This window comes from Saccopteryx leptura, chromosome 4, assembly GCF_036850995.1.
Source record: "Saccopteryx leptura isolate mSacLep1 chromosome 4, mSacLep1_pri_phased_curated, whole genome shotgun sequence".
Lineage (NCBI taxonomy): Eukaryota > Metazoa > Chordata > Mammalia > Chiroptera > Emballonuridae > Saccopteryx > Saccopteryx leptura.
In genome coordinates, this window is record NC_089506.1 from 14,755,389 (window position 1) to 14,774,635 (window position 19,247).

Genomic DNA, 19,247 nt, shown 5'->3' on the forward strand with positions numbered 1-19,247 from the left:
GCTTACAACAAAGGAACCAGGGACACATTTGAAGTGAGAGCGGGTGAATGCTCAGAAGTATCAAGTCAGGCAAATCAAAAACCCCAATGTGAAATTACACGTGCTTCAAAGGTCCTTACTCCACTAACACGTCTGTTAAAGCTGACGTATGATCCTCCCTGTAGATGCTGAGACGACAACGGGGGAGAATCTTAATGAGTATCCTGGAGATTGGCTCTCTCACTAGAATGACTTTCCAGATAATTTTTCACATCCCACTCTACCCTTCTAAACCTCGACTGGATGAGCAGTCACGTGGGCACGGTCTGTCAGAACGATTCTCTGACACCCACCCGGGCCGCTGCAGGAAAAGCATATGACACAGTGAGCGATGCTCACATGAGTCATCTGATTGTCACCCCCGCCCTGCCATGACCAGTCACCTCCCTGGCAAAGCCAATTAGCATAGTATGTCCAATACCCACACCTGGCAGGACTGGACATATTTTAGGTAGTCCATAGAATTTCTACTTCTAAAACAAAACAGTAGTACTTTTCAGGGGATGTTTTATAAATGTAAGCAGGGGTTTTTTTAAGTTTGTTTTTTTTTAAGAAAAGAAAGGATCTTAAAAATAGTAAGAACTAAATTCAGACTTCTGAATATGTTCTCCGTTCTATGAAGTCTATCTACACATGACACACATATTGGACAACGTTGAAAGAGGTAGAACATCACAAAAACTTGCTTATGTGACTCAAACAACACTCCAGTTTAAAGTTAAGTCAAAGGCAAGGCGCTAACAGTTAAGTGGGCAGGTTCTTGGTCTCAAGGTGCAAAGCAGTCCTGCGGGGGGGTGAGCTGGGGGGGCTATCAGTCAGCCCCAGGGCCAGGCAAGGGCCTGGCTGGGAGAGAAGGGAAGAGCCAGGCACTAACCGGCAAGGAGCAAACCCTGAGGTTCTGGGGCGGCGCTGAGAAACCTGACCTGAGCCGGACCAGCGCCATTCCGGTGGAGGGTCAGTGTCAGTGCTGGGTTCCGGGGGTCCCCACTGGGGTTCCTGAACTACACCCTGCTTTTCTTCATCCGACAGGCATCTCTCTACACTTCCAACCTGTCCAAGCAATTGGTTAGACAAACCCCAAATGAAAAATCAGCAAACCTAGTTTTCGTATTTCTACTGCACCAAACCTCCTGACTCTTCTTGAAGGAATTCTACATTATGTTATCATATGACTTTTTCAGGATTCTCTAAAAATAACTTGGGCTGAGAAGTTATTCCGCCAAAAATACAATTTTGTGATGTATACCGGGTCAATGTGTCAATATCATTAGTTCACTTTTATTTCATTTCAAAAAGCATATAAACACAATCTACTGTACATTATGTATTTTGCTCTGTAAAGCAAGGATGACAGAACAGATGGCCTAGAAACTGCCCACGTTTCTCTCACCTTTAAATCTCGATGTTTATAGGAACGCAGAGCAGTTTCCTGTGTATTCCCAACCCCACTGCCCAGGCCGCCTGGTCTCCCAGAGTCCCCACGGGAAAAGCCCGGGGCTGCCCTTCACCGGGAAAACTGCTCCCGGATCTATTTCAGGGCCCTGCCCTGTGTGGTGGGTTGCTTCCTTTTCTTTCTTCTTGGTAGTAAAAATACCTCAATCTCTTAAATTTATAGGTGAAAAATACCTATTTCTAAATGAGTCCTTAAAAAGCAACGAAAATACTCATTTCACTTGAAAGAACAAAACCCCGAAAGGCACACTGCTCATATAATTTAAGTCATCAAGGGAACGGAAATTAAGACTTCGATTCTATTTTTTGTCTGAAATTTAACTTAAAACAGGTCTTCCTAGGTTTTCCAAAGCCATTTTGAAAAAAAGAATAAAACAAAACGGTAGGAATAACTGTCCTGAGGAAATAGAAAACTCCTGAGCATCCGTGACTCATTTTTGGGTCATTTTTCTCTGTTGTCATTGCACCTGAAAATTCTAATTCATGATGGAGAATATGTCCAAAAAATTAAGTAAATAAAAAGACCTATAGTGCTCTTCGGATGAATGATTATTAATTGCTGTTGATGATGTGATTTTCTCTTGAATTAAACTGTTTTGGGTATCTTGGATATTTTAGATGAGTGGTATATAAGGGTGTGTGTGTGTGTGTGTGTGTATATATATATAAAATACAAACACATGCCAGTAGCATTTAATTCATTAGAAAAAGAATCCTTTGAATAAGCAAGAACACATAAAAAATACAGCAGCTCAAATAATTTTCTTCCAGGACAGTCAATCAATGTATTTTTCATGTGCTGTTTACCTATCAAATGAGGAATGGGTACTGACTGAATACCCAGTGGTATTGCTAAATAGAAAAAATGTTTTAATATAATAAGAAAACATCTGTTTTTAGAATTATTAATAAAGGAAGCATCAGTGACATTAGTAAGCAAGCTGAGTTCCAGCAATGGCTGATTACTGCTGTAATTACCCAATTTCCTTCTATTTCCACTACCATTCTCAGAAGGCAGGACATTCAAAGCCAAAACAATCATTAATTTAATCATTCAGTCTTAACCTTTAATGAGCCGCTTCTACATGACTGGCACTTTTCGCTCAGGATAGAAATGTATGCCCTTAGAGCTGGTTTGGGAGTAAATTATAGCACCCAAAATTCATGTGTTGAGGTTCTAATTCTTGGTATCTCAGAACATGATTGTAGCTGGAGATAGGGCCTTAAAAGGCATAAATAAGCTAAAATAAGTTAATCACGGTGGTCCCTAATCCAACACGACTGATGTCCTTACAAGAAGAGACCTGGACACAGACTTACAGAGGGCAAGCCGTGTGAAGACACAGAGAAGACACCCATTTAAGAGCCGAGGAGAGAGGTCTCAGAGCCCACCACATCAACACCTCGATCTTGGATTTCTGGCCTCCAGAACTGGGAGGAAGTAAGTTTCTGTTGTTTAAGCCCCCTATCTGTGGTGCTTTATTATGGCAGCCTGAGCACAGTAATACAAAGGCTCACGTTCCATCAGAGAAGAATGACATATAACTACAGGTAACGGCTATGGAAAGTAGCTAAATTAGGACATGTGCAAAGTTCAAAACAATCCACACTGCAGCATCAACTGCCGGTCTCGGGCGTTCCAGTCTGGGGACCTTCACTAGGTGGACAAGTAAGTAACCCTGACAAAGCACCACTTCCACGTCCAAGACATTAACAGACTCTGACACGGGTCAGGAAGCTCTCCTTTGTTCCTACTTCACTTGACCCCCCCATAAGTCTTGTGGCCATGTGAGTGAGCCCATCTTACAGATGAAGAAAGTCGGTTTTAAAAAGCTGACTTGTCCAAGATCACCCAGTTAACAACTGAAAGAGCCCAAATTCCAAACCAGGTCTTCTCAATTTAACTTTCTTTTTTTTTTTTTTTTTTTTTTTTTTTTTTTTCATTTTTCTGAAGCTGGAAACAGGGAGAGACAGTCAGACAGACTCCCGCATGCGCCCGACCGGGATCCACCCGGCACGCCCACCAGGGGCGGTGCTCTGCCCCCCAGGGGGTGATGCTCTGCCCATCCTGGGGGTCGCCATATTGCGACCAGAGCCACTCTAGCGCCTGAGGCAGAGGCCACAGAGCCATGCCCAGCGCCCGGGCCATCTTTGCTCCAATGGAGCCTTGGCTGCGGGAGAGGAAGAGAGAGACAGAGAGGAAAGCGCGGCGGAGGGGTGGAGAAGCAAATGGGCGCTTCTCCTATGTGCCCTGGCCGGGAATCGAACCCGGGTCCTCCGCATGCTAGGCCGACGCTCTACCGCTGAGCCAACCGGCCAGGGCCTCAATTTAACTTTCTACATCTGCCTCTCAAGACCTGGAGGGGGCGCTAAGCAAAGCAGATCACACTGTGGAAGTTTCCGCAGTCTTCTTTCTCTCTGTGCTCTGCGTAATTCTGCAGATTCACAAAACCTCTGAATGGCATGCTGGACTGTTCTAAGTCTGCAAACATACTACGAGCTTGAAGAGCTGGGCAAAGGCTTCTCCAAGTTACAGCAAAACAACCAGGATGTTTCTGAGAAGAGTACAAACTTCAAGATCAGCATCAGTGGTTATAATTTCAACGCTTCCTTATTTCTTACTCGTTTCACAGAGGCTCACTCAGCTTCCTTCGGTTCCACCTTCATGACTCGCTACACACAGAGACACTTGCAACAGGACAAAAGGCATGCGCCCACGCTTCTACACTGAGCCCTAACGAAGGCGAACGGGGAACTACGGGAGCTGTGAAGGAGCCAAGCACAGGGCGGATACTCACTGTAGGAATATGGAAAGGGAGATCGAATGGACAAGTAAGAACATATTTACCTGTTTCTTCATCTATTTTGAAAACACCAACACCAGAGCCATCTCTGATGGAATAACGAATCTCCCCATCTCTTCCCACGTCCTCGTCGTGAGCTGACACTGTCATCACCGACGAACCAATAGGGACATCTTCTTTCACGACACCTTTTTCCGCAAAACTGGAGAACACGGGTGGGTGCAAGTTCTCATTCACGTCGATCACCTCAACTTCCACATAGCAAGTGGACGACAGGGAAACCGGCTTCCCTTTGTCCTTGGCCCTCACTGTGAGATTATACACTTGCTTCTTCTCAAAGTCCAACTGCTGCACAATCCTAACCGCTCCGCTGAGTTTATCCACATCAAAGTTTCCTTCTCCGTGGTCCAGGAGACTGTATCTCACTTGACTAGACTGACCTAAGTCCGGATCATAGGCCTCCAACCACATGATTATGGTTCCTTCTGGAAGGTCCTCCCGAACTTTCACATGGTAATTAGGCGGAATGAACTTAGGAGGGTTGTCATTAACATCCTCTAATGAGACCTTCAAGAGTACCGTGGAAAACAGCTGGGGTTCCTCCGTGGCCTGATCCCTGGCTTCAATCTTTAAGTAATGCACGTGCTGGACTTCCGGATTCAAAGGGCGCACAACCTGAACAACACCCGTCACACTGTCAATTGAAAATGTATCTGTGTCTGTGAGAATGGAGTATGTCACTTGCCCATTTGGCCCAAGATCTTTATCTGTGGCTTCAACCTGGATGATTTCACTATTGATCTCTTTGTCTTCACTCACTTCAACAAAATAGCTCTCCTGCAAAAACTCGGGTGGGTTGTCATTGGCATCCAGAACCCTGACATCTAGGAGATGCCAAGCAGCCTTCTGCGGGATGCCAAGGTCAAACACTGTAATATTCAGGGTGTATTTGTCTGTCGTTTCACGGTCAAGGGGAGATAAGATTTTTAGCATTCCAGTGTCCATGTCAATAATGAAGCAACTATCCTCATTGCCTCCAGAAATCGCGTAGACCAGTTTCCCATTGAAGCCGGTGTCCAGGTCAGTGGCATTCATGAGAATGATGCTGGAACCCACAGGACGGTTCTCCTTCACCTCCACACCCGTTGGGAGAGAACTTCCGAACTGCGGCGCGTGCGCGTTGACCGAGTGGGAATCGAAGAACACGTCCTCCACCTCTCCCTGACTGTGCAGTTTATTTGCCTGCAGGAGTTTCTCTGCCAGCATCTTGGCAACCCCGGTCTCCTCGCACTGCAAGTGTACCGGCTTGCGACTGACAGCTACCGTTAGGTTGATATATAACGGCGTGGCAAAATTCTCTCCGTCTGTAGCCGTAATTCTCAGGCTGTGAAATGACACCTTTTCACCTAAGCCATCCGTTATGGATTGCTTTAATGACAAGACCCCGGAGCTGGGATTTAAGCTAAACAAATCTAATTCATTTCCGGCTTCAATCTGATAACGGACCAACTGAAGTTCGTCGGCATCGATAGCAGAAACCGTGGTTATTTGCTCTCCCACACCCAGATCCCTGGGAATCGTTCCTTCACAGTTTATTTTCTCAAACAAAGGCGTGTTATCATTCAAGTTATTGAGAGTAATGGTAGCAAGGACTTCAACTTCCCGGCGGTATGGCAAGCCCCAGTCTGATGCCCGGATCCTCAGGGTGTAAACCCGCGGCATCAGCTCATAGTCCAGGTTCTCCGAGGTACTCACGGCACCAGTGAAATGGTTGATCGCAAATGGCACAGGGTTTAAATTGGCAATACTATAAGTCACATACCCATTCTCACCCTCGTCAGGGTCTAGTGCATTCACACTCATGACAGTGGTGCCAATGGGCACATTCTCATCAAAAGATGCTTTGTATGCCGTCTGAGTAAATTCAGGGGGACTGCTATTAGCACTTAAGACTTTAACCAAGACCCTGGTCGAGGCTTTTCTGTCACTTGTTGTCACTTCAAGTTCAAAATGGGATGCCTGTTGTCTTTTAATTGGTTCTAAAATGGAAATGAGACCAGTGTTGTGATTTAAACTGAATTTAGCTTTTCCAGGTGCACTTTTGAAAACATACTTCAAATGAGAATAACTAGGCACGGCTTTGACCATGACCACAGGTGTGTTGGCAGGAGCCAATTCACTTATTTCTGCCCTGTAAACATCCTTTTCAAACCTGACCGGCCCAGCTTTGAACTGTGGAGAAGTCACATGAATCACTTTTACAGCAGAGAACTGGGGAGGAGTTCCTTTATCTTTAGCCTGAAGTGTCAGATTGTAGCCAAAAGGATGACTGTCCCAATCAATGCCACCAATGGCTTTGACTTTATATTCTTTACTCCCTGGAGAAGATCTCACCGTTCTAAACTGTTGAAGGAAGTCACCCGCCACAATGCTTAAAGAAGCAATCTCCCCATTGGCACCCTGATCACAGTCATCCACCGTGACGATCGCATACGTTGGGTCCTTGTCCAGTTCCGACGGTGATAAGGTCACCGCCGTTACAACAGGAGCGCACTCGTTGGCTTGCTCTATGTGAATGGTTAGCTTGGCCATGCTGCTGATACCGCTGCTGCCATACAACTTCATTCCTCGGTCCACCGCGAGAATTTCCATCTCATAGAGCTGGGTCTCTGCATAATCAAGTCTACCAGTTAAAACTATCACACCGCTTGTTGGGTGAATAGCAAACATGTCTGTTCGGTCTTTGAAACTGTAGTAAAATTCTCCGTTGGTTCCAATGTCTGCATCGGTGGCACTGACTCTGGCAATACTGGTCCTTATGGCTGTGTTCTCAGGTAAAGAAACACTGTATGAGGTGGGGGAGAATAAGGGCCTCAAGTCATTTGTATCCAGGACTTGCACCCTGACCACTGTCCGGGCTTCAGCATTAGTGGTCTTTTCAACGGCTTTGACTATCAACGTGTAATGGTCTTTCACTTCTCGATTCAGAATAGCTGTATTTCCTCCTTTGGTCCTTATTCTCAGAAAGCAAAAGTCTCCAAGAACGTACTCTTCAGCTTTGAATAGGTTTTCATTGTCTCCCGAGACAATTTTGTACCTTAGTTCCCACAGTGGATTTGTAATGTACATGCCCATCTTTATAGGATGCCCAACGTAGGTTTTGGCTGCCGAGTTCTCGTGCACAGTGACATTGTACTGCAGTTGTGTAAACCGGAGGGGAGTCTGTTCAAGTGTTTGGCTGCCATCGCTGTCTCCAAAATGCTGGAGGAGGAGGAGCAGGAGCAGAAGCCCGGCCAAGTGCCTCCCCATCGCTTCACTCTCGGGAGCCTAAGGCGGGAGAAAGAGGGAAGAATTGTTACTGCGGAGAAATCAAACCAAAACGTGTAAATATTGTGTTCACCGTTTGTTTTAGAGCTCTCATTTTAATCAAGCATTTTTCCATCTTCGTGGAATATGAATAAATGCAATGGGTTTAGATTGTTTTCCTGTTTTCCAATATAAATATCAACACTTTTTATGTGTCTAGAGTTGCTCAGTTTAAAGAACACTCTTTTCTCACATTTTAATGACTCGAGTTAAAGAATCTTAATATGCATCAGTGAAAGACTGCCAAATGTAACAACTGAAGTGTATTCTTCTACTTAGATCTTCAGGGCAAATATAACCAACAGTTAAGGGGGGGTGGGGGGGGATACGTGCATTGTTTACATTTACTTACATACAATAAATGCTCAAAAGCTCACAAGCCTAATACTACAGTATACTGAGTATGGGAAGCTTCGAACAGCTAATTTAAAACAACGGAAACACTCTCGACAGTGGTTCATAAGCCCTCCCATAATGATAGCTTATAATCTCATTTCGAATTTTATCCTGAAATTATTTCTTTATATGATTAGGTTCACTCCCTACATAATGTAAGGGTTTACTGTCTCAGTACGATGTAACAATTTACATGTATTAAAATAATTATATCATCCAAGTGTGATACTGAGGTCATTTCTGAACCATCACGAGCCGGAAAAAAAAAAAAAAAAAAAGTCAGTTTACAAAAGGAAAGCCAGCATCTTGATGACAAACAGAACTTTTCCTCCCTCGGCCAGTGCAGCACATCCCAGCAACCACATGTATGTTTTATCAGCACTGCTGTCAACTACGGGTGCTCAGAGAGTGCCCACTGTCCTCAGGGCGCTGGACAACCAGTCACAGGGCGCACGCGCACACACACACAGCCAGATCACCTCAGCGAACGTCCTGGTAGGGGGCCCAATCACCGCAACAAGGTGGCAGGCTCTGCAGGAGGTCAAAGGGAGAAATCCAGAAGAGAGACAGCCCACGGAGCTGAGGTCTGGCCGCGGAGCAGAGCAAGTCTGTCCAGAGCAACTGCTCCCCTAAAGGCCATCCAACTCAACTGGTAAGTCAAAGCGGCTTCACAGAACTTCCCCACACTGAGAGCAGAGGACAGCACTCTAGCCCCGGCCAAGCGACTCTCAAAGGAGTAGTCATAAAACTCGACCACCACCAAAGGTGAGAGAAACAGCGGACTGGGGGGGTGGGGGAGGAGGGGGGCTGGCTTACCAGCCAGGCTGACATCTGCATGGCAACAGGAATTCTCAGGATCTCCACTCAGCTCGCCACTGCCAACTCTGTCCCACTGCTCACCTAGCTGTGGGAAAGAAGGAAAAGGCCTGATAGGCTGAAAGCAATCAGAAGCTTAACTGACACTGAGTCCCGTTCAAGTTGGACACCCTAACTTGTTCTGTAGATATCACGCCTTCAGCTCGGCAGAGAAAGGAAAGAAATTAGACTTCCAGCTTCTAGAAGAACAATGTTCATTCAAACAAAATAAAACAATTTTCTCCCAAAACTATTTCTTAATTCGGTGAACAGTTCTAAAATACAGAAAAATTTGAAAATTTTTGTAATGATCTAGTAATTTTATCAAAACAAGTAAAAACTTCTATTTTGGGACAGACCATGTAGGTATATGGAGTTAAGATTATTTTCAAAGACAGAGATTCTCATCCTGAGAAACAAACTAGGAATAATATATATATAAAGTTATTTAAAGAACACTTAAAAAATGAAGTTAAACAAGCACTGTCTCTGTTTTAGAAGATAGTATTACTATTACCACTTTACAACAAAGTATTATATCAGGATTCTGTTGTTAGCAATCAAAATGTTTTTGCTTAATTCTACATATAAAATATTATGCATTAAAAAGAGTAAGACAGCACTCTATATGTTAACGTGTAAAGATGTCCAGATAAATTAACTGGAAAAACTAAGCTGATCCCATTTAGCCTTTAGATTTGCAAAATAAAGGGGGAGGGGGGATCAGTTGTGAGCGGAGTACAAGAACATACTTAAAACTGAACAGAAAACTAGACACAGGTGAAAAATAAACTGTTAATTAACAGTGGTAACGTCTGGAGAATCAGCAGCTGGAGAAAGGTCTACGTTTTCACTTTTCTATCTGAATCTGTTGCCATAAGCATATGCTGTTCTTACCATTCACTCACTCCCTTCATCAATTATTTGATTCAGTCAACAAATATTTCATGAGCAGTACTATGTGCCAGGAATAGTTGTAGATGCTGGGATACAAAAGTGAAGCAAACAACCTCCTGGTGATACACTTCCTGGTGACAAACAGGTCAACAGTATATGAGATGCTGACATCTGATATCTGGTCAGTAACCTGAAGGGAGAGAGAGAACCCTAAACTCGAAAGGACCAGGGTTTCTCAGCCTCAGCATGACTGATGCTTTCGAAGGTTTTGGAGGGGGAGCCGAGGCTTAAGAGAGCTGACTCGGGCATTTTAGGATGGTTGGTATCATTCCTGGTCTCCACGCATTAAAAGTCTTACCTCCCCACCAACTAAAAATGTCTCCAGATATTGCCGAATATATCCCGGAGCTCAAAACCTCTTGCAGCGGAGAAGCCCAGTGAGAGAAACAACAGAGAGACCGCTGTGGCTGGGGCACATGGGTGAGGGGAGGGCGTTAAGGGGGGACCTTTCTCTTATGACAACTTTTAATTTTAGAACAGTTTCAGATTTACAGAAAAGTTAGGAAGATCGTTTCCCCTAATGTGAACATCTTACATTATTATGGTACATTTTTCACAAGGAATGAAATAACTTGATACACTGATATTACCTTGTTACCGTATTTCCCCATGTATAAGATGGCACTTTTTAAAAAAAATTTGGGGTCTAAAAACTGGGTGCGTCTCATACATTGGTTGTAAATTTTTTTCTTACTTGCATTTCCCACTTTTTCATGCTTTTGCACTCATTGTTGAAGACAGTGATTTGTCATCAGACACAGATGTGGACAAGCTAATGGATGGGAGTTTTGACAATGATGAGTTGTATGAATTTTATGATGAAATCTTGAGTTCAATAACTTTGTTATACTTTTTTTTTTTTTTCAAATTTTGGGCCCCAAAATTAAGGTGTGTCTTACACATGGGAGTGTCTTATATATGGAGAAATATGGTAATTTCCGGTGCCCTTTTTCTGTCCCAGGATCCCACCCAAGACCACAATACACTGAGTCATCCTATCTGCGATTCCCCTGAGCTGTCGCAGTTTCTCGGATTTCCCTTGTTTTTAATGACCTTGACTGTACTGAGAATACGGGTCAGGTCTTCGGCAGCACGTCCCACCAGTGCAATCTGCCTGATGTTCTTCCCAGGATCCCCCTGGGGCTGCGTGGGGGAAAGGAGATAAAGTGTCATTTCAGTCAAGGGTCTCCATGACTCCGTGTTAATGCCCACCTTGTACTTAGTGGAAGCAATGGTGAAGGTGGGGAGAAATGATCAAATTGTGCTCGGATTTTAGAATTTGCTGATGAACTGGAGAGGCAGAGGGGAGGACAGAGAGGTGTCTGAGGAGATTCCAAGGACTGTGTGCTGAGCAAGAAAAACGGAGCCGTCAGGTGCTGAAAAAGGGAAGAATGAGGGGAGAAGAGGTTTTAGGGCGTGAGATGAGGGCTTCCGTTTCCAATAGGAGAGGCAGAAATGCCCACCCACCGTCAAGATCCGATCCGGTGGGCAGAGGCGTGTGGGTGCGGCCCAGCCTGGAGACATGAGTGAGAGGAGGGTCAGAGTACTGACGGTGGTATTCAAAACCGCTGAACGGAGATCAAGGACGGGCGGAACCCAGGGAGAGAGGAAAACGACCCCCGTTGCTCCCCACGATTTAGAGGACAGCCAAAGGGGAGGCACCACCAGCAAAGGAGACGGGGCAGCTGAGGTGGCGGAAGCAAGGACCAGTGCTGTGACAGAGACGTAGGTCAGTCCATCTTTCTGAACATCTGAAGCCTTACATTGGAACCTGGACATGAACGACTCATAAAGACAGGCTGGGGCCGTGCTGCTCTCCGGCCACCAAAGGCCCAGGATACGCCCTGCACCCTCCGGGCCGCTAGGAAAACACCCAGCAAGTCAAGTTACTGCGGCTGTCCTCTCTCCCTGGCACCCCACTCGGTCTGACCACAGCCTCTGCGGCCACCACCTACTTCTCACACCTGGGTGCCCCAACGCCTCGATAATGGTTCACAACTCGCCCACTGCACCTCTCACGGGATATGGCGCAGCTGGAATAAGCTCTCTTCACATTACTAACCGGGGCCTTTAAAAACCTGGAACGTTCTGTGCAAAGTTGGCTAACACAATGTCATTGTGATTAGAATAAATTATCAAGTGCAGTTCTTTTGATCAGCAAAATAAGTCCACTTTTTACGAAATACTGTTAACCTTACGGTAATATAACCAAGAACTATGAACTTGGGTTTCACTCTAAAATGTCATGATCAAAAAACAAACAAGCAAAAAAAAAACAAAACTATGGTTACTACGCTATGCCAAATAAACAAAGCTGAAGGGAAAAACTAAGATACTAATACCATTTCATCTAAAAAGTCTAAAAGTACATTATCACCTAGAGTGCATGCTTATGAAAATTAAACTCCAAAAGACGTTTTAGCCAAAGGCTACACTTTGATATTTAGAAGGTGATCCGCTACTTGAACTCTCAGTAATTTACGGTTTCTTCCAGCACTCTCCAAATTACCTAGTACAGCCTTTAGGGAAAAGGGCCTCGGGTCCAAAGCTTAAATATCTTCAGTATAGCTCTCTGAAAATCCATAAATAAGAAAGAAGAAGAATTTTTCTAGCAGAACTCCAATATTAACATGCTCCCATTTCTTCATCAGGAAGACTTTCAAGTTCCAATCAATCACTGCAACCTCACCCTCTTCACCAAACACAACACAGTCCCCGAGCTGAGGACATGACTATAGATTTAGATCCAAAGTTCAAGATCAGAAGTATTTTATATGCTTGGAAAGAGGGCGTTACGTGGGACACAGCATTACATAACGCGTAAATTCTACAGTGTTGTATATTAATTATTTAGTCATTCTAGTCCTCTATGCAATAAGAAACAGTACTAAACTTTCCATCCTACATATGATAAAAACATGCAACAATGTCCCAAGAACTCTGTGTTCCCTCACCATGCTCGCCTGCCCACGCCCATTCTGTATCAACACCAGTGACAACATCACTAGAATTGAACTGGTTACTGAAATTTATAGCTTCATGTTTGCTTTGAATAGTGTCACATTCTTAAGAGTATTTTTTTTTTAAAGATGTCTACAGGGCAGGGAAGCTAGCCTTATTTTCAAAGAAAAATGTCACGAAGTTGTCAAAAAGCAAAACAAAATTCAATGACTCCTCTTTTTAAAAAAATATTGTATATTAAATAAATGTTTAATAATTTCTCAAATCACTTAATAGGAGTCAAACAAAGCACTGTATCCTACTAAGAAAGCCTATTTGTTATTCAGCTTTAATCAATTCACAGCTTCCAGATAACATTTATAAAAGGGAAAAAAAAATCTGCATTTTTCTAATTACATCATAATAGTCATAGACAGTCATTTTAAAAGCTTTTGTTCTTACATTGAAAAACTAATGGGTAGATCTTTATTATCTGGGTACATAACTAAATCTTTTTGAGCTATCTTGCATTTTTCAATAAAACTGGGTGAGGGCCCAGCTATGAACCTAGAATCGAACAGCAGCCTTGGGCTTAATGTCTAAGTCATTTAACTACTTCCGGTAACTGTACGGTGTTAGTTTTGACGCTAGCTGCAATAAAGTCTGACTACTCGAGCAATAACTTACTTCAAATATTGCCTTCAAATGATCAACCACTGATTCCAAGTTAAAATGAAAACAACAGTCTTCAAACTACGGAAGCTGACAGTGAAGATCTAACCCGTCTCTGTCCTCAGCACATCACGACTTTTTCAGAACTTAAACATGTCAGCATTTACATGATTTAACTAATCCCAAATGATTTTTTAAAAGTTTTCTTGCCCTTAAGAAAATTAAACAGACTTCCTAATGTTTAAATGGCTTCCTTATAAAACCTACTATGTAATTTACCCACTACATGAACCTGTAGAGCATGTCTGTGGGCATCATGAAGGTGACTATTTCTGGCCGTTCTGTGCTATTTATTTATTGTGACACAGAAACGGGCGACCGAGGGGTTGTGTGCACATGTCTGGCTGGGCCAGGCGTCCCTGTGCTATTGCCTTTGTCTCTCCTCACATCCAGAAACATGACCACTGTCTCCTCCTCACCCCCCACCCCTTTCTGAGCTCAGCAGACAGACTCTCTTACCTCTTGTTTACCTCTCGTGATTTAAGATCATCTATCTCACTTGATGTGTTTTTCTCTGCAAACAGAAATCATTCAGGGTAGAGCCAGCAGTTAGCCCGGCTGCTTCTCCCACTCCCGAATTAGTAAGCTTTGATTACAGGTTAAGTTACAATGCTCCTGTATATTTAGGTACACATATATAGACATTTCACTGAAAAATAGATGAGGAATGTGAATGTTCCATGTATATAGTAAGTAAGAAAACGGAGGGTATCGGGTAGAAAATCCCCCTCTCCCACCCCTTCAAGGGTTCTCTTCCTCCATTCTCTCTTCTTCCCACCCCCCAGAGGAGACCGGACCCACCCTCGCTCCAAATAAAGACACCCAGGATGCTCAAAAATTCTGCCTCTTCTGCATCTCTTCCCTAAATTCTTTCTCCCATTCAAATGACCCCTTCACTACCACTACCTTTCGTAGAGTCTACAAATACACACAGGTTCATCCCTACTTAAAAACAAACTTCCTTCAAACTTTCAGATCCTTCAAACTAAACCTTTTTTTCCCCCTCGCTTCTACTGGCAAAAAGTTCCAAATAACCAGCTTCTCGGAGCTACCTAGACTAAACACATGACTTCTGCCCTCAGGCGCTCCACACAAACTCCAGTCCAGCCTGGCAACAGAAAGAGCCTCTCCTGCCATCACAAGCTAATGCCAAACCAAATGACCTTCTTCTCAGTACTCATCCTGTTGGACTTAATGTCACATTATTCATCCTTAATCCCCTATTTGTGTCCTTTGTATTGTTACCAACTAACTAAAACAAAAAGGCAATCCATACATACAGAGAGAACAAATGACACAACTTTCCTGATTCTCTTCAACACTTTTATACTCTACACTGACTCTGTCACCTTCAAGTTTGGCATTACAAACTTGTCTTTGCCTCTCTGTGTGCCCGCACATATTATGACCCTTAGAAATTTCACGTGCTATGCCTTAGTCATAAAGGGTCACCAGAGAATCCCACATTCCAGCCCTAACTCCCTCAAATGTCACAGAACACTCCTCCTGAGAGGCCACCAGACCTAAGCTATACAGCCTTCTCACCCACTCCCCACTGCAAAACACAGGCACACCTAGGAGGTATGCTGGGTCCTGTTCCACTCCACCATAATGAAATAAACATCACAGGAATGTCAGTCACACACATTTTTGGTTTCCCAGGCATATAAATGGACTACACTCTGCTATAGTCCATTAAGTGTATAGCAACATTATGTCTAAATAAACAATGTACACACCTTAATTAAAAAATACTTTACTGCTAACAATGTTAACCATCATCTGAACCTTCCGCATCTTTCTGCAGGTGGAGGGCATTACCTAATGCTGGTGGCTGCTCAGTGACAGAGTGGTGGCTGCTGAAGGGTGGGGTGATTTCCAGCAATTTCTTAAAATAAGACAAGAATCAAGTTTGCCACACAGACTGACTCTTCCTTTCACAATTTCTCCGTAGCGTGTGATGCTGTTTGACATCACCTTACCCACAGAACTCTTAAAATTGATGCCAGACCTCTCAAACCCTGCCGCTGCTTTGTCAACTAAGTTGACTTCGACAATCTTCAAAGAATCTTCACCGGGAGTAGGTTTCATGTCAAGAACCACTCTCTTTGCTCACCCACAGAAGCAAGTCCTCATCTGTTCAAGTTCTGTCGTGTGATTGCAGCAATTCAGGCGCAACTTTAGGCTCCAGTTCTCACTCTAGTTTTCTGGCTGTTTCCACCACTTCTGCAGCCACTTCCTCCACTGCAGTCTTGCACCCCTCAAAGTCATCAACGAGGGCTGGAATCCACTTCCTCTCAAACTCATATTAATACCGATATTCTGACTTCCTCTTGGGAATCAGAAGTGTTCTTAACGTCATCTAGAATGGTGAATCCTTCCCAGAAGGTTTTTAACTTACTCTGCCCCGATCCAACAAAGAAAGCACTATCTATGACAGCTATAGACTTACAAAATGTATTTCTAGTAAATACAAAGTCAAAATTTCTAGAAAGTCAAAATTACTCTTTGACCCACAGACTGCTCTACAGATGGGTTAGCAGGCATGGGAACATTCATCTAGTTGTCCGTCTCCAACAGGGCTCTCCAGTGGCCAGGTGCATTGTCAATGAGCAGTAATATTTTGAAAAGAATCTTTTTTTCTGAGCAGTAGAGCTCAGCAATGGGCTTAAAATACGAGGAGCTAAGGTAGGTTTACAGTTGTTTGTATGGAAAATAATACAATAATTAATACTAATACAAGTATGAACTCCATGCTTCGCATACAACTGTCAGCCTACTTTTACCCCATCCTGTATTCAGTAAACCATGTTATATAAACAGATGAGCAGCCATCCAGGCTTTGTTTTTCCATTCACAAAGCACAGGCAGAGTATATTTAGCATAATTTATAAGGTCCCTAGGATTTTTAGAATGGTTAATGAGGATTGTCACCAGCTGCATTAGCCCCTACCAAGAGAGTCAGCCTGTCCTTAGAAGCTTTGAAGCTGAGCCAATACCTTCTCCTCTCTAGCTACAAAAGTCTAGATGACATCTTCCGGTTAGGCTGTTTTGTCGACACTGAAATTCTGTTTAGTGCAGCCACCTTCATCAATTACAGTAGCAAGATCATCTGAATAACCTGCCGTAGCTTGGCTTCGCTTGCACTTTTATGTTCCGGAGACAGCTTCTCTCCTTAAACCTCATGAACCAACCTCAACCTCGGCTGGCTTCGACTTTTCTTCTGCAGCTTCCTCAACTCTCTCACACTTCACAAAACTGAAGAGAGTTAAGGCCATGCTCTGGATTAAATGGCTTTGGCTTAAGGGAATGTTGTGGCTGGTTGGACTTCTAACCAGACCACTAATATTTTCTCCGTATCAGCAATAAGGCTGTTTCGCTTTCTTACCATTCCTGTGTTCACTGGAGTAGCACTTTTCATTTCAAACACTTTTCCTTTGAATTCACAACTGGGCTAAACCTGCCTGCTTTACGTCCTAACGCGGCCTTGGACCTGTCTTCCTCGTTAAGCTGAATCACTTCTAGTTTTGATTTAAAGTGAGAGACGTGCCACTCTTCTTTCACTTGAACTGCTAGTCACAATGTTGTCGTGTCTCAGGAAACAGACCCGAGGAGAGGATGAGACGGGAAAGGCCAGGTGTGTGGAGCAGTCAGACACACACATTTATGGATTAAGTTCTCGGTCTTACATGGATGGTCCCAGTCTGTGGTTTTTGGGAAAAAAAATGCTGCTTGACACACTTGTTTTACTCAGGGTTGCCACAAAGCTTTACAAATTCGTAAAAAAAACAAAACAAAAACCCCATCGTATCTGCAAAGCACAAAAGGAGACAGGCCTCTAGCAGGGATTCCACTGTATTTTCCTATTTCAGAGAAGTTTCACCTCTTTCAAAATCACCCAAGTTTGTAGTCTAAGAAATGAACTAAAACAGAAGGGGATGGGAGACATAAAGCCTGTGACCTAGCCCCAACCTGGTCACTAACCAACTCTGTGAACTGAAGGAAACTAATCCTTGGATGTCTTTTCTTTATTGGAAAAACTAGAGATTGGACTAAAATCTTTACAGCCCCCTCATCTCCACAGATATATATTCTTCCACACCCTTACTTTTTCTTTAAATGTACCCACATATTCTCTCTCTCTCTCTCTCTCTCTCTCTCTCTGAAAATTCAGGATTTCTATGCTTTTATTCTTAACTGCCAAACTTCCACCAAGTTATCCAGACTTGACATTTTTTCTTTCTCAATTTCTCAAAACTGTTCCCCAGCCATTTCTGCCACTGCCTAATTCATGTTTGTATTTGTTCAGACACAGCATCTGCACGGTCTTCTTGCTTCTGGTCCCCCTACTACTTAACCTATACATTGCAATCAAATTAATCTCATTAAAGCCTCTATGTAAGAGTATCCCCTTGTTTATAAATACTGTTTCCCGACAGCTTGCTCATTAAGTATATTCTTCTTAGCCTTACATTAAAGACCTTTGGTAATCTGACCGTTACCTACTTTCCTAATTTAATCTCCCAATCTTACTTCCCATTTCAAACCAAAAACCTCACAGGCTTGAAACAGCCCGGTTTGCCTGAGCTGATGAAACCACCTAGTTGTGGAGGCTCTGAACTAGCAACATCTCCACCCCATATGTTCTAAAAAATAATGCAAACATCACTATTTTTTTCTCCTGTTCCTCACTCCTCACACAGTTATTTTCACTTTTCTTCACTATTTCTTTCTTTCCTTCTCTTCCTCACCACTGCCCCATAAAATTATCCTCCCTGCCTTCGTAAACCAATGTCAGCCCTCTTCATGGACCTTCTGTTCCACCTACACAAAGGAAGACAATTCATTCGGAAAACAGAACTAACGAAGCACTGATGCTAAACCAGCCACGTTTTTTGCTACAGGCTACATGGCAAGCTTCGGTGGCAGGTCTCTTTTCTCACCCTTTATCACAACACAATCAAGTCGCAACTAATCCTTAATTCTTAAGTAAGACTTCACAACTAATTAAGGTTCCTGGGCCCTGATTTACTCAGGTCATTTCTGCTCCTTGAATTAGCCCCTCCTGATTCACACTTCCCTCAGAGGTCTCCCTAGCCTAACGTCCACCGTCCACCGACCCCAGGTCCCAGCTCACTAAGGTGTCAGGTGAACTGCCCTGACCCTGACGGATCTCCCCCACTGGACTGTAAGCTCCTTGAAGACAGACGACATGATCTGTTCACACTGTGCACTGTGTCTACCCACTCAGTGCTTGCTGCAGAGGATAGCCACAGTTGTTAAGTTTGTGAATGAATCGACGAGTGGAAATTAAGGCTAGAGAATGGAAGGCAGGAATGAAGGAAAGGAGGGGTCAGAGGGAAGGATAACCTGGGATAATAATACATCCACTGCTCCAAAATTAACAGAAAATCCAGGTGCAACCAACCACCAGGCCAGCAACAACACTGCAGATGGCTCCCCTGGAGATGGCTCTCATTTCCAGCAGCTCAGAAAGAGGTCACCACCCACCTCAAAATGCTTCCAATTTGGCTAGAGGCAATGCTAGATCAGTGTCTGTACTGCAGAGCTTATTATGAAGTTCTATCCTTGAATAGTCCATGAAGGATAAGGATTAAACAATCACTGATCTTCCTAAGTGGTTTGTAGAAGACATTTATTTACAGATTTATCTCCACACAGATAATGAACTATGAAATTCAGCAA

General features: G+C 43.6%; 1 protein-coding gene across 6 annotated transcripts in view; it reads right to left on the reverse strand.

The window, feature by feature from the left end:
* FAT1 (FAT atypical cadherin 1) overlaps positions 1-19,247 on the reverse strand; it is a 129,666-nt gene that overhangs the window by 104,445 nt on the left and 5,974 nt on the right. For 5 of the 6 annotated variants that reach the window (XM_066380211.1, XM_066380212.1, XM_066380210.1 and 2 more), the window contains exon 2: positions 4,340-7,622. In XM_066380211.1, the coding sequence (XP_066236308.1) occupies positions 4,340-7,604 (3,265 nt within the window). In that variant the 5' untranslated portion in view covers positions 7,605-7,622. Of the gene's footprint in view, positions 1-4,339; positions 7,623-15,657; positions 15,750-19,247 lie in introns of those variants that run through there. The other variant, XM_066380213.1, reaches the window with a different exon arrangement.